The sequence below is a fragment of the Aulonocara sp. 'chitande type north' Nkhata Bay genome, linkage group LG13, assembly GCF_057382095.1.
Source record: "Aulonocara sp. 'chitande type north' Nkhata Bay isolate Kocher_YH1m ecotype deep benthic linkage group LG13, A_spYH_male_GT1.1, whole genome shotgun sequence".
Lineage (NCBI taxonomy): Eukaryota > Metazoa > Chordata > Actinopteri > Cichliformes > Cichlidae > Aulonocara > Aulonocara sp. 'chitande type north' Nkhata Bay.
Window position 1 is genome coordinate 23,281,562 of NC_141356.1, and position 13,918 is coordinate 23,295,479.

At 39.8% G+C, this 13,918-nt stretch overlaps 2 protein-coding genes across 2 annotated transcripts; one reads left to right on the top strand and one right to left on the bottom strand.

The window, feature by feature from the left end:
- The first annotated feature begins 3,341 nt into the window (after positions 1 to 3,341).
- LOC147316085 (serine/threonine-protein phosphatase 2A 55 kDa regulatory subunit B delta isoform) lies at positions 3,342 to 9,506 on the top strand. The gene is made up of 10 exons (XM_086259279.1): positions 3,342 to 3,517; positions 3,715 to 3,789; positions 4,297 to 4,394; positions 5,914 to 6,079; positions 6,164 to 6,276; positions 6,364 to 6,541; positions 6,663 to 6,827; positions 7,077 to 7,246; positions 7,575 to 7,666; positions 7,825 to 9,506. The coding sequence occupies exons 1-10, from the start codon at positions 3,511 to 3,513 to the stop codon at positions 8,102 to 8,104; spliced, it is 1,344 nt and encodes a 447-aa protein (XP_086115405.1). The 5' UTR covers positions 3,342 to 3,510; the 3' UTR covers positions 8,105 to 9,506.
- A 63-nt stretch (positions 9,507 to 9,569) lies between these two features.
- On the bottom strand, positions 9,570 to 13,137 carry LOC147316086 (BCL2/adenovirus E1B 19 kDa protein-interacting protein 3-like). The gene is made up of 6 exons (XM_086259280.1): positions 12,981 to 13,137; positions 12,408 to 12,579; positions 12,211 to 12,271; positions 11,837 to 11,943; positions 11,494 to 11,643; positions 9,570 to 10,069 (listed from the first exon to the last, which is right to left on the bottom strand). The coding sequence occupies exons 1-6, from the start codon at positions 13,021 to 13,023 to the stop codon at positions 10,033 to 10,035; spliced, it is 570 nt and encodes a 189-aa protein (XP_086115406.1). The 5' UTR covers positions 13,024 to 13,137; the 3' UTR covers positions 9,570 to 10,032.
- Between the last annotated feature and the right edge of the window lie 781 nt (positions 13,138 to 13,918).

Sequence of the window (13,918 nt, forward strand, 5' to 3'; positions counted from 1 at the left end):
GAGTCTTGAATAATTGATTGTGTTTGTCTTTTGCTGTTTGTGTGTGAGAGTGTGTGTTTGAGTGAGAGCGAGAGTGTGTGTGTGTTAGGACTCAGGGTCTGGACAGAGCTTATGCCCCTGAGCAGAGCAGACACATCCACTGGCCAATGGTTTGTGTTAAAAACTGTCTGATTGACCAAATGTGGGGGAAGGGTATGTTTGTGCGTGCCGGGCAAAAATGAATGTGCATGGGTATTTATGTTCATGACTGTGTGTGTAAATTCAAAGAGAAATAGGTGAGGATAGTAGCTGCGATGTGTGTGATTTTTGGCAAACTAAACCTGGGCATGATTAGCTCATGTTGAAATCAGCGCTGGTTTTGTATTCAGTAACATGGGAATAAGATGAAGTAAAGATTTCCAGGATAACAAACGCTTTTTGTTAAACGGGCCAGGAATAGGTGTGTTGTAAGATGTTAAAAAGTCAATATACCTTCATTTTGTCTGTGCTGGTAATGAGCCATATTTTCTGGGGAAAATGGCTGCTTCTCCGGAGGCACCATGTCTACTGAATGTGGCCCTGATCCTGGATAAAACAGAAGGCTCACCAATCAATCTCTCCAGGTTGCCCACAGCCAGAGAAAGCAGCTGCACCACATGTTTGCCTTGCGCGATAGCGACAAGTTAACATACGGGCAGCACAGTAACCATCCACAAGCAGCCTCTAGCTGTCTTATAATGAATTCCCACAGGGATGGGGAACTATCAGAGTCAGTGGTGTTACTGGAGGCTCGGAATAAAGTCAACACCTCTCCTTATACCTGATGAAGCTACGGCACGGCAGCACACTCACACACATAGTCACAGCCACAACACTCGACTCATACAAACGTGAACATTTCGAATGCACGCAACGATTAAGCTGTACAGTTTATTAAATCATAAATTAGGCTGCATTCGGGCATTACATGTTCACGCAATGATGGTGAACAGAAACTGCTTGCTTTTAATAATGCAGTCTTATCGGGACAGCAGTTTTGTTTAATTCAATGTATAACACGTTATAAAGAGACATTTTAAATTAACGAAAAATCGCCATTCAGCATTTTCTTTAATTTTTTAAAAGCCCTATTTTTCATTCTGATTTGGACATCAGTGTGGCGTCTACACCCACACACCTACTGCTTTCAAATCATGATGTGTTTGTACTGTATTCACAAAGTAATGACTGACACAGTGGTCCACTTAGTCAAACATTTAAGCAATCAAAGTACAAAACACAACAAACCCATTTGGTGCACAGGGCTCGACACGTAGAAGTCAAGGGTGTTTTAAAAGGTTTAAGCGGTTGTTAAAATAATGATGGTTTTATGAAACACTGGTGGACCATCTTTTGTAATTTAAAGCTAAATGCCCTCACATCTACTAACTGCAAATGAGATCAATACACAAGCTGGTGCTGTAGAGTTTCTCTGGTAAACTGACATTAGTCAACTGCATTTCAGACAGCACTTTCAGAAAATGCATAAATTACAGCCATTATGTATTCATATGTGGAATAATGTTAAACTGAGTGAGCAAGAAAAGTGCAATGCAGTCCATGTAGATAGATAGATAGATAGATAGATAGATAGATAGATAGATAGATAGATAGATAGATAGATAGATAGATAGATAGATAGATAGATAGATAGATAGATAGATAGATAGATAGATAGATAGATAGATAGATAGATAGATCAAAGTATTTCCTCTGGTAGCGTTCCAGAAACTTTCAGAATCAATGCCAAGGAGTACTGCAGTTGTTCTGGTGGCAGGTGTTGACCCAACACCTTATAAGAACATTTAATTTTATGCTATATCTGTATAAATATCTCTACAGACAAATATATAGATATGTCTGTACCTGTATAGATAGTTAAATATAGATATATAGGTGTACTGAGAAAGAGAGTGAGGGAGTGAGAGAGTCTTCCTAACCTCCAGGCCTCTGCTCTGCTTCTTCCCGTGGGACTCTGCGTGAGTGATGAGACGATGTGTAGCTTGGGAGAAGGTTTTGGTGGGATTTGGCCCAGGTCTTCGAGGGTACATCTTGCCACCTCCTGGACAATGTGCAGCTGCAAAAACCAAATATAAACTATGGGGAAAATACATATATATATATATATATATAATCAAACTTCAAGTCAGTGCAAGTGATGAGTTGGCTTCAAAAACACACGCTATGATAGCTGAATAAAAACAAGCTTTAGACTATGCTTTTTCATATCTGCTTATTGGCATTTATCCACTGAACTGTGTATATATATCACCATATGTATTTAATTTAAAAAAAAATACATCATCTACGGCAGTTTTTTCTGTATGCACTACATCACACTGCAGACAATCTATTTAAAAAATAAATACACAGCATATTTTTTTGTTGGTTCTGTGTAAAATACCTAAAACATTATTTTGTAGCTTGAAAAAATCACACTGAGTATTTGAAATAATATCAAATTAACCTAATATACTTTGAACCATTATCTAAGTTACCTTTGTTTGGTCATAGAAAACTGAAATTGCATGTGCAGAATTACCAGTTTTAGCCAATAAAACTAATTTTAAAAGCTCACTTACATTGTTGTGAAATTCTCTCATAGATTTAAATTCTGGATTCTTTGAGTGGCAGGCTTCTTTCTAATAACACTGGCTTGCATTTGTTTTCACTGGACTTGTCAGACTCTTTTTACCTTTATCTTCGTGAAGAAATATAACAATAGAAAAGGATACAGACTAAAATAAAGACTGAAAACTATATAGTGGATGCGAAGTAAACTGAATTTTCTCAGTTTTGCCGCTAGATGTCACCGATTGACCATCCAATACAGGCTGAGGTGCTACATGTTGTCACTATAATTCAAAGTGACGCTTTACTCAAAATCACACTTTGCATGTAAAATATGAAAAATTAAAAAAAAAAATTAAATGTCAAAAAACGTTTAACATGCAAACAAAATGTGTTTAACTCTTATTCATGGGCTGCTATGCAAATCATTTTAATTAAACATATTTGCTCTGTGGATATATGCCTGAAAAAAATGTAGATTTTCTTAGTTGTTTTTGCATGTGTAGCTGTTTATTTCAGTCACAGTGAAAATAACCAGGCGGGGATGTGTAAATTGTATTTCTCCTGCTTATTAGTGGGCAGCTAAATAGAATTTAAACTCCTCAATAACCATATATGTAAAACATGCAATTCATCGAAACAAAGCTGGGTGGATATAAAATCCAGTGAAAATGCACATTTACTGATATGATGCTCAGGAGGATGGATGGAGTCAGGATGTGGCATGTGTGCATGACGTCATTTCTCCATGTACTGTGCGCCATTTTGGAAGAAAAAAAATCACGGATAATTTCCGTGGTCTTGACAGATCTGGACCCGAGTCTTCACACTGATTGTGGATGCTATCTATCTCCCCGAGCGCGCCGCACTGGTTGATAAGGCATTGGAAGCTGTGTACAACAAGAGCTGCTAAATGAAGCAATGGCGGGTAAGCTACTTTTTAAAGGAAGGGAAAAGGATCCACCTCACTTGGTGTGTGTGATGGCCTGAATCTGCAACTTGGCTAACCAGCGTTAGCGCTGGCAAGCTAAGTTGCTAGTTGTCAAACTGTGTCACTGTCAGGTCATTATTACCGCCCGATGAAGGGCGAGCCGGAATCACACTAACCCTGGTTTCTTTTTGCAGGAGTTGCAGGAGGAAATGATTTTCAGTGGTGTTTCTCTCAAGTAAAAGGAGCGATAGATGAAGATGTTGCGGAAGGTATGTGGCTAACGTTAGCTCGGCGGCTAGGCTACAGTGGTGGGCAGCTAGCTAGGTGGTCTGATGATGGTTCTCTCTGGGATTCACTTGAGGTGCACGAGAGCTGACGGCGGATGGACGCGCGTGCTTTTTTGCAAGACTGCTCTCGTGATTAGTGTAGACCTGTTTGTGGATCAGTTGCACAAACGCCCTTTCCTTGTAGATTGCTGTGTGTCGCTAGCTCGCTATGAGCTAGCTGGTGGCTAAACTATTAAAGGGGGAGCGACCGTGCCCGTGACGTCAATGTGCTGCGTCCATAAATTGTCGAGTGACATCATGCTTGTTTTCATTCATACCTTAATGGGTCTACGTGATATTATGTGGTTATCGGTATTTTACATTTTCTATAAGAACAGTGGGACCAGACTTAGCCTGCAGCCCATCACAGTAGCATTCTAGCTGCCATCCCAACTACAGTGCGGAAGCTGAGCTGTGAGGTCTGATTCACACCGATTTGTGTCTTTTCAGCTGACATAATCTCAACAGTTGAGTTCAACTATTCTGGAGAGCTACTGGCAACTGGAGACAAGGGAGGCAGAGTAGTGATATTTCAGCATGAACAAGAGGTAAGGATCACACAGCAGTAACACCATTCCAGAAGTGAAGCTGTTGTTGTATATAGATATTTAATATTCTCTGAGCAGCATTTGCATATTAATGATCATAAAACTGACCTTACAGCGGATTGTTAGTCAGTGGCACCAGTTTAGATCATCATGCAAATGTAGTGTTTGTAAGGTTGGGGAAACCTGCACTCAGCTAAGACTGAGGAAGTCATTTGGATGAATGCCTCCCACTGAAAACGCAACATCCAAATGAGCAGAATGAGCTCTCTGGGATACACTACATCTAAAAGACCAAGTTTATTGTATCCATTTCAACAATACAATTTCTATGAATTTGTCTTGTTATGCTCACATTTACCATAAGATGCATTCATCATCGTACAGCACAGAACAATGTAATGTGGAATAAAACTACATGTAAGAACTGAAGGCTGCATGCATATTTTAGGAAGTAAACAGTTGGCAGAAACACTGGCTAGGAACAAAGTGTGAGTGGTATTCAAACTGGATATTATATTTATTTTGGTTTTAAGGTTAAATATTAAGGTACTAGACTATCATGGGAAGGTGTTATCTTAGTTTTTCTCAGTTTAATCATATATTTATTCAATTCAATAAAATTGAATTGATTTTATTGATCCTGAAGGTTGACCCCGAAGGAAATTGGGTTAAGGCTGACGACCTTTGCCAGCGCCGTCTTACCCTTCTGACCATACATACATTACACAAACATCACATGGGGAAGATAGGCCAGAGAGGTATAACAATGGAAAATGCACAACACGAGGAAAGATAAGGAGAAAAAAATAAATCCCCCCAGACTGAGCTCCAACAGGGAGATCAGTTTGAGAACAGAAAAAAAACCACCTCTGCACATAGCACATGAAAAAACTCTTAATACACCAAAGAAACACATGACAAGCAACAGGGGTGGGTAAAGGGTGAGAGACAGCCAATGTAGACAGTACATCCAGGCCTGCAGCATAAGCGCTGGTCTCCTTGATCCACCGTCAGCATCGGAGGGGGGATGAGTGTACATTTATGGAAAATATGGTAAAGTTACAATGAAAATGTGCTATTAAACATTGTTTAGGGCATTTCAAAAAGCACAATGCCATGATCATAGTGTTTTACATCAGTACTCCATAATGGAACTGTTGTGAAAAATCTACATGTGGCTCCACAGTGTAGTAGTTTATACATGTACTTGGTCTATGGGTTTTTGGGGTTGTCTCAGGAAGACCAACTAATGTCTACTATGCAGAATCAAATATAAGGAGTTACCCACTTGTAAATAACTGAGTGGCCGAAAATGTATTTTTTGTTTATTTATTTTGCTTGTTGTTGATTGTGCTATTTTCTGTAATGAGCTTTCTTTTACATATTTATGCAAAAATATGAACAGGTAATGATGAAATCTTGTTTGTTTTTGGTTTTTTGCTGTTGTTTTGGGGGGTTTTTTAATGCCAGAAACAATACCATGATTACAGTGTTGTTTTTGTTGCCTTTTCCCCCTCAGTCTAAGAATCGTCCACACCTGCGTGGGGAGTACAACGTCTATAGCACTTTTCAGAGTCACGAGCCAGAATTTGATTATTTGAAAAGTTTAGAAATCGAGGAAAAAATTAATAAAATAAGATGGCTACCACAACAAAATGCTGCTCACTTTCTACTTTCAACAAACGGTAAGAGCTTTTTTCTGTTTTTCTTATTTGTTGATAATGAAGCGCTATGTTCCCTCTCCTAAAGCCTTTCCTTTTTCCACCCAGATAAAACTATCAAATTGTGGAAAATTAGTGAAAGAGATAAACGAGCAGAAGGTTACAATCTGAAAGACGAAGACGGACGACTCAGAGACCCCTTTAGAATCACCTCTTTACGGGTGTGTTTAGCCGTCCCTCAGACCTGCCTCATTCTGAGCATGACTCTATGTGATAACTTTTCTAAAATTGATTGTTGTACATTTCAGGTACCAGTACTGATGCCAATGGATCTCATGGTAGAAGCAAGCCCACGGAGGATCTTTGCAAATGCGCACACCTATCACATTAATTCCATTTCTGTAAATAGTGATCATGAAACTTACCTCTCTGCAGATGACCTAAGAATAAATCTATGGCACTTGGAAATCACAGACAGAAGTTTTAGTATCCTTTTTTTATATATATATATATCAGAAAGCTGATTTTTAGATGTGTCTTAAAGTTTTAATAGCATTGCATCAATGTAAAATATAAGACTGCTAGCTCCTTAACAGTGTGCTAACAGATATTGTAGACATCAAGCCCGCCAACATGGAGGAACTGACAGAAGTAATCACAGCTGCTGAGTGCCATCCACATCAATGCAATGTATTTGTGTACAGCAGTAGCAAAGGAACCATCCGCCTGTGTGACATGCGAGCGGCAGCGCTCTGTGATAGGCACTCAAAGTGTAAGTACTTCTACCGTATTGTAGTGAAGCCATCGGTCTGTCTGGAAAATAGAGAATTCGAAAGTGCAGCGATTTCTGAAATTAACCTTAGTCTGACAATTTGTCTAGTTTTTTTTGTTTTTTCAAAGATGCATCTGTTACCTGTTAATCTAATTTCTTTGTCGTGATCTGTAATTCAATTAAGAGCTAATAAGATTTATACAAGAATTTGAGGATTTCCCCCTTTGCCCTTTCCCTTTATTTTCTAAGTCTTTGAGGAACCAGAGGATCCCAGCAGCCGATCCTTTTTTTCTGAGATCATCTCCTCCATCTCAGACGTGAAGTTCAGTCACAGCGGACGCTATATGATGACACGTGACTACCTCTCCGTCAAAGTTTGGGACCTCAACATGGAGAACAGGCCAGTGGAGACGTATCAGGTGCTTAAACATGCTTTTCTGGGGATTCAATTTTAAATCACATTAACACTTGATCTTTTCTGGGACTTGGTTTTTATTTTTTTTTTAAAGTCAACTTTGATTAAGGCTTGAAATAGTGCTTTTTCAGATATACGTCAGAATTTTACTCAGACTTCCTAAAGTCAGTAATAACCAAATAGGGATATGGTCTATCAAGAAATGACAGGCAAACTCCTAATGGAGGCTGATAGGTACCGGTTAGCCTCGCAACATGGATTAAATATGCAGAAGGCTATGTTTTATGTAAGATAAAGATTTGAACAGTTCCCTTTACATTGTTTCATTTCAGGTCCATGAATATCTTCGCAGTAAGCTTTGCTCTTTGTATGAAAACGACTGCATCTTTGACAAGTTTGAGTGCTGCTGGAATGGCAGTGACAGGTATGTATCCTTCCTGCTGCAAAGGACAAGCATTTCACTCACTACTGTTTTTATAAATGTTGTTCCCAGCTTATAAGTTATATCAATCGGTGGTCAAACTTTTGGTGTTACTGCAACAAATTCAAACATTGAGTTTATTTTTTTACTCTCTTCGGCAGTGCCATCATGACAGGCTCCTACAACAACTTCTTTCGAATGTTTGACCGGAACACCCGGCGGGACATCACACTGGAGGCATCCCGAGAGAGCAGCAAACCACGGGCCACACTTAAACCACGTAAAGTGTCCACCGGTGGCAAGAGGAAGAAGGACGAGATCAGCGTGGACAGCCTGGACTTCAACAAGAAGATCCTCCACACTGCCTGGCACCCCAAAGATAACGTGATAGCTGTGGCAGCCACCAACAACTTGTACATTTTCCAGGACAAAATCAACTAGAAGATTTGGGGCTCCAGAGGATAGGGCTTTTACCGTACCTGTGTAGTTAAGCCTACTACTTGTCTATCTGTATAAGAAGAAACAGCCTTGTTGTCCTCCTGGTGAAGAATTTGAAAGCACGTGTCTACTTTTTTTGCCACAGGAGGTTGATCCATAGGCCTGTTTTATTTTGAGTCTGAGCTTAGGTTGTTTTTGCCTTTGGCACCAGGGCAATCGACATGCCCCCCTGACCCAGAAAGCCCAGTTCGGGTCTAATTGACAGAACGGCACTCCCTAGAGGTCAAACTCTTGAACGTTGGTGTTTGTGTTGACATTTTAAGCCTTCATTTCACAATTTAACGACAGAACTCTTGGAAGTACTTAAAAATGACGTCTTGTCAAGGTTGTATCATCAATTCAAAGTTTTTGGGCCCTCTGAAGCACGGATGAATGGCCAATAAGCCTAACTGTAACATTCCCCCATTGGTCATGTATTCAGGCCACACAACTGGTGGAAAAGGCCATGAATTTGGAAAAGCGGACATGTTTCTCCCCCCAAACCCCACCCCCTTCTCTTATTTTACCCCAGTCAATACGGTGACATAATTTCACTGACTGTATCTACTCAAGTACACCTTGTCATCCACATAATAAAAGAAACTAAATCTACAGACGTGTTTTTAAATTTAGAAGTATGTATTAAAACATGTTTATTGCTTTGCATGTTTTTATGTTGTAGAGAGGTGGAAAAATCTCCATTCACACCACTGTCTATTGAGCAGATCTCAAGAAAACCTTGTTAAGGAAATACCATTCGGGGCTACCAGTTTGAGAACCACTGTTGGAGACAACCTATAACGTGTTTGTGTCAAGAGATTCAAGTTCTAGTTTTTGCTCATGTTTAGGATGCAGGCTGGAAACTACACTGCACAAGATGGGGTCCAGGACAAAGGGAATCTGCAGCCTTAATACCTACTTCTATCAGTGACAGCTACAAGTTATGTCCCCCAATGTTTTACAAACCTCATGTGCATTATTTGTAAATCCTATTTTATAGTTATGTCCTCATATACTGCTGCTACACGTGGCTGTCTATGAAAACACCGAGGAGGAAATTGCACACCATACAGTTTGTGATAGAGTGCCTCCGGATCATGAGATAAGTAGGACATTAAGACAGGCCTCATACATGTGCCCTTACTCATTTATTAGGGATGTCACCCAAATTTGAACTGCATATTGCAAATGTGGATCTTATCTCTGTAGTTGTGAACGCAGAAATGAAGGTTGACTACACAAAATATACTGATGAATTAAAACACATAATGCATTGTCTTTGTCCATTGATTCCTAATATGGTGGCAATGTATTCACTTGTTTATTATTTTGACCAAAGTTCAATAAAATTTTAATTGTGTTCATCTGCTGTTCGCCTGCTCTGCATCATTGTGAATTAAATCAACTGTAACACAGTTAAGGTCATGCATACGTTTCACACTTTTAATGTTTTTTGATGATGAACATGTGCCATTTCTATGCTGTTTGTTCTTTTTTGAAAATCACAATTTATCATTGCACAACTAAGCAATCAGTAACGAGTGCCATCAACTAATCTAAAGATTCCCCAAAACAAATAAAACAGTCAAGTTAAATTTCTTTGAGCCATCTGCCTCTAAAAAACTGCTTGCATTATTTATTTATTTTTTTTTTTTTAAAAGTGATTTGAGTTCAATCAAAAGAAAACGCCACTGCTGTGTTCAGAGCTTTACACCCAAAAAACAGCAATAACTGATCCCTCAACTCTCCACACTGCTGTGGGAAATGTGGAACACTGAATTCAACAGGACCACGTCACATGGCTACTATATTTCCTTTGATCATTAGAAGGTCCCGTTTTCATGCCAAGATGGTTGCATGACGTTGATGTGGTAGTGCCAAGCGCCACGATCCTATTTAGGATGTGTTAGGCGCCTTCCAATATATATCCTACCAGGAAAGAAGAAAACAGAGAAATTAAGATGCTGCTTTAAAACATAAACACAACTAGATGTATCTACTGAAATAGTTTTTTAACCGGGTAAAATGCAAACTCAATGACCACCAAATTAGGTACAACTTTTCAGCCAATGGCAGCAACTCAAAGCATTAACCCTCTGGGCTACCTGGAGCCATTTTTCATCCACAGCGTTTTTTAATTTCAAGCCATTTTCACTGTGTTGAATAGAATATAGCCAAACTTTCCAAACATTTATTTATTTTTTTACTTTAGAATTGCAGTCTGAGTTCATCAGATTAGCTTAAGGCATGCAGACATGGTCCAGATGACCTGCTGAATTTCAAATCGAGCAACAGAATGGAGAAGGTGACTCAAAGGAATTTGAACGTGGCATGGTTATTGGTGCCAGATAGGCTGATCTAAATGTTTCATATTCTGCTGATCAAGTAGGATTTTCCAACACAGCCATCTCTAGGGTTTACAGAAAACGGCCTGAAAAAGAGAAACTTGAACAGCAGTTCTCTGGTTGAATATGCCTTATTGATGCCAGAGGAGTATGGCCAAACTACATCAAGCTGATGGCGAGGCAACAGTAACTCAAATAGCAACTCATTACAAGCAAGGTATGCAGAAGCGCTGCCTCTCCAGCTAATTTGCATTTGCTCATCAAAACTGGACATTAAAATGAAATTGGAAAAACATTTGTTATAAAACAGAATTTGCTATAAACAACATGAAAGATCCACCCTGTAGTTTTCAGGCTGGTGGTGGTGGCAGTGTGATGGCATGGTGGATATTTTCTTGGCACACTTTGGGCCCCTTCATACCAGCGAAGCATCACTGATATGGACCAAAATCTCTGAAGAACATTTCCACCAATTTGTTTAAGGTGTAACTAATGAGGTGGCCAGTGAGTTTATGTGGTCGTTTTTTAAATATAAAAGTCCAAAATAAGATGTGTTGAAATAATGCTCTATAGAATAATAACCACAGGCTCCTAAATAAAGACAATTATATTCTCTGTCACTCTGAAGTTGATATACTTCAGGGAGTATCTTACCTAAACCTATTAAATGTCAGACACTGAACAGGACTGCTGTTTATCCAGTCAGGCATTGTTCTAAACATCATTATGTTTGTTTTATTTTTACATATATTTCAGTGTTTTGTTGTGAGGACACTGTCGTTTTTCTACCCTGCAAATCCTGCAAATGTTAAGAGATTATTGATTGGTCATTATTTAATTTACAAATACCATTTTTAAGTGCATGTAAAATCATCCCAATATTTATGTGAAAATAGAAAGCATCAGGTCTAGTGGGTCAACAGTTTCTGCAGCAACTCAAGAGGTTCCCGTACAGTGTTTTTAGTTTTTGCATACTGCCTGAGTTAAAGATTAAATGATGCTGCTTACCCTAAGCCAACAGCGAGTATGTGGGAAATGATAAATGATGGAAGGAAAAGCTTCAGAAAGTCAGAAGAGAGAAAGCCTCCCTTCTTCATGACGCTGGTTTTCCTGATGCTGAGAGAGGTTGAGCGCTTAGGGTGCTTCAGCAGGAACTCCCTACAGAGCGACACATTAATTTTTCATTGTTCTGAATACATTAAAATCAAGTGAGTGCCAGTTTAATGTCACACCAGCACCTTTGCTCACACAGACATCATTCCAAATTCTATGAATCACAATTACAAATCATGGCATGTAATAATTATAGTTGGGGTAAAAGATTATCTCTAATTGTGAAATGACTACTTACTTTGGTGGACTGTTCTCAGGTCGGCTAGACCAGTCCCAGATCCAGTCAGCATTTTTCTTCATCAGGTTCTCAACTTCCCGTATTCTCTCTTGGAAATCTTCATCTGACTAAAAGGGGGGGAAAATAATTTAAAATAATAATAATAATAAAATTATGTCACAATACATTTAGCTTTAACAAGGTTATGAATAATGCATAAACATAAAACTATATATAAAGAAAACAGATTGTTTTCAACTTGTCTAAGCAGGAAAAGCCCGACTCAGCTGTTAAGTAAGGACCTCTTCAAGTGGAACGACCTTAATAATTAAGAATACTTTCCCTTGCCTGCTATAACATGTCCAAATTTCTGCTGTGAGAAAGGCTTAATGTACCTGTGAGCTATTCCCCTCTGAGCCTTTCCACAGAAGAAGCGGGGTCTGTGCTCTGCGTGGGCTGTTGTGAAGAAGAACAAGAAGGAGAAGGAGAAGAAAACACATAAGGGAAACTCAGCTCACGACTTCTTCATATTACTCAACAAACAGAGGAAAAACATGAACTGCTCTTCCCCCTTCTGCCCACCCCCACCAACCTGTTGCACTGAGAGCTTCCTCTGGAGCTGCTCCTGCCTGATTCGTGCTGTGCTTCTAGCAACATTTTCTCCATGTCAGCTGCCAGGCTGGATGAGGGAATTTGCTCCTGGCTTCCTTGTTGACTGGCACTTTGGGAGCCATTCCCACTGAAATGCAGCTCAACCCAGGAACCTTAAATCAAATGCAAAGTCTTTAAACATGAATCCTGGTTATCCAGTACTACATCACAGGCCAATCTCGGCTAGGATAGGAATGCAGTCTCTGCGCATAGAGGAACAATAAACAAATGAGGACTGTTTTTAGCTTGAAGGCATTTTCATCGTGGCAACACTGCAGATTAGCCTTAATAACTAACTAGAACCATGGCCTACCCTGTATAGCTGTGTCTACACGTCTTATAGGTATATAAATCAATGTGGAGTTGAGATTCAATCTCGCTATTTAGCCAAACACCCCTATCGACTGGCTTTTCACGTGGTCAGGCTAGGTGACGTTATTTACTCGTGGTGTTTAACTATCGTCTACCGCTAACAACAACACTGGCAAATATATATTTGACGTAAATACTTCACCTTGCAGACTTTCGTCAGAGGAAGCGTCCACCGGTAGTGACATTGCAGCGGTATAATGCAGTCTCCGCAGATTTAAAGGCCTATATATCAGCGAAATGGTGGCGAAATGCCTGCAAGCAGCTGGAGCTCCAACTACCACAATAACAATGACGCAACATTGTGTTTATCTAAAATGTGATTGGCTTGGAAAGGAGAGCACGCGCGCCACGCTCTCCCTGCGTGTTGCTCATGCGCGTTCACGCCCGCATACAAGGACACGATTTATGACCCACCACGATAAACACGTATCCGAGTTATTTGTGAAAATGTTATGCAAGCAGCGCTACAGAGAAAATGTGCTTATGTCAGCTGACTGTGTCTCACATTTTTGGTTTAACCTTCACTGCAGCAGTTATACACATCTGTCTGCAGAGGGCAGTCATAACTAGGATGACCAGATCCCCCCCCATCCCACAGCTTCAGACAATGTCCCACATTTTGACTTGTTCTGCAGGATATGCACTTTTCTAAAGTCTGGCTTTTACCCTTTGTATATGAAGTGAAGGCTTTTTTATTATAGTCAGAAGAAGGTCATCTGGTATACTGCCATACTCAAAAGGGAAAATTACAAGTCACCAAAAAGTCACATGCTTTGCAGAAGGTGTTTCTACACCAATCTGCATTTTATAATTAGTCTACGGCTTTCTTCTATAGGATGCCTTTTGTTTTGTCTCCCTTCCCTCACCCTCTACTGCTCGTGGCAGATGACTGCCCCTCCCTCAGCCGGTTCCTGCCAAATGGGAGTTTTTCCTTCCCACTGTCGCTAACCTGCTCGTAGGAGGTTGTCAGATTCTAACTTGAAAGTTACACAACTTCATAGTGTAAAACTCATAATCAATGATCTTTACTCTTGCATGACTATGTGTCAGTTCCATAGTCTAGCAACCTAATTAAATTAA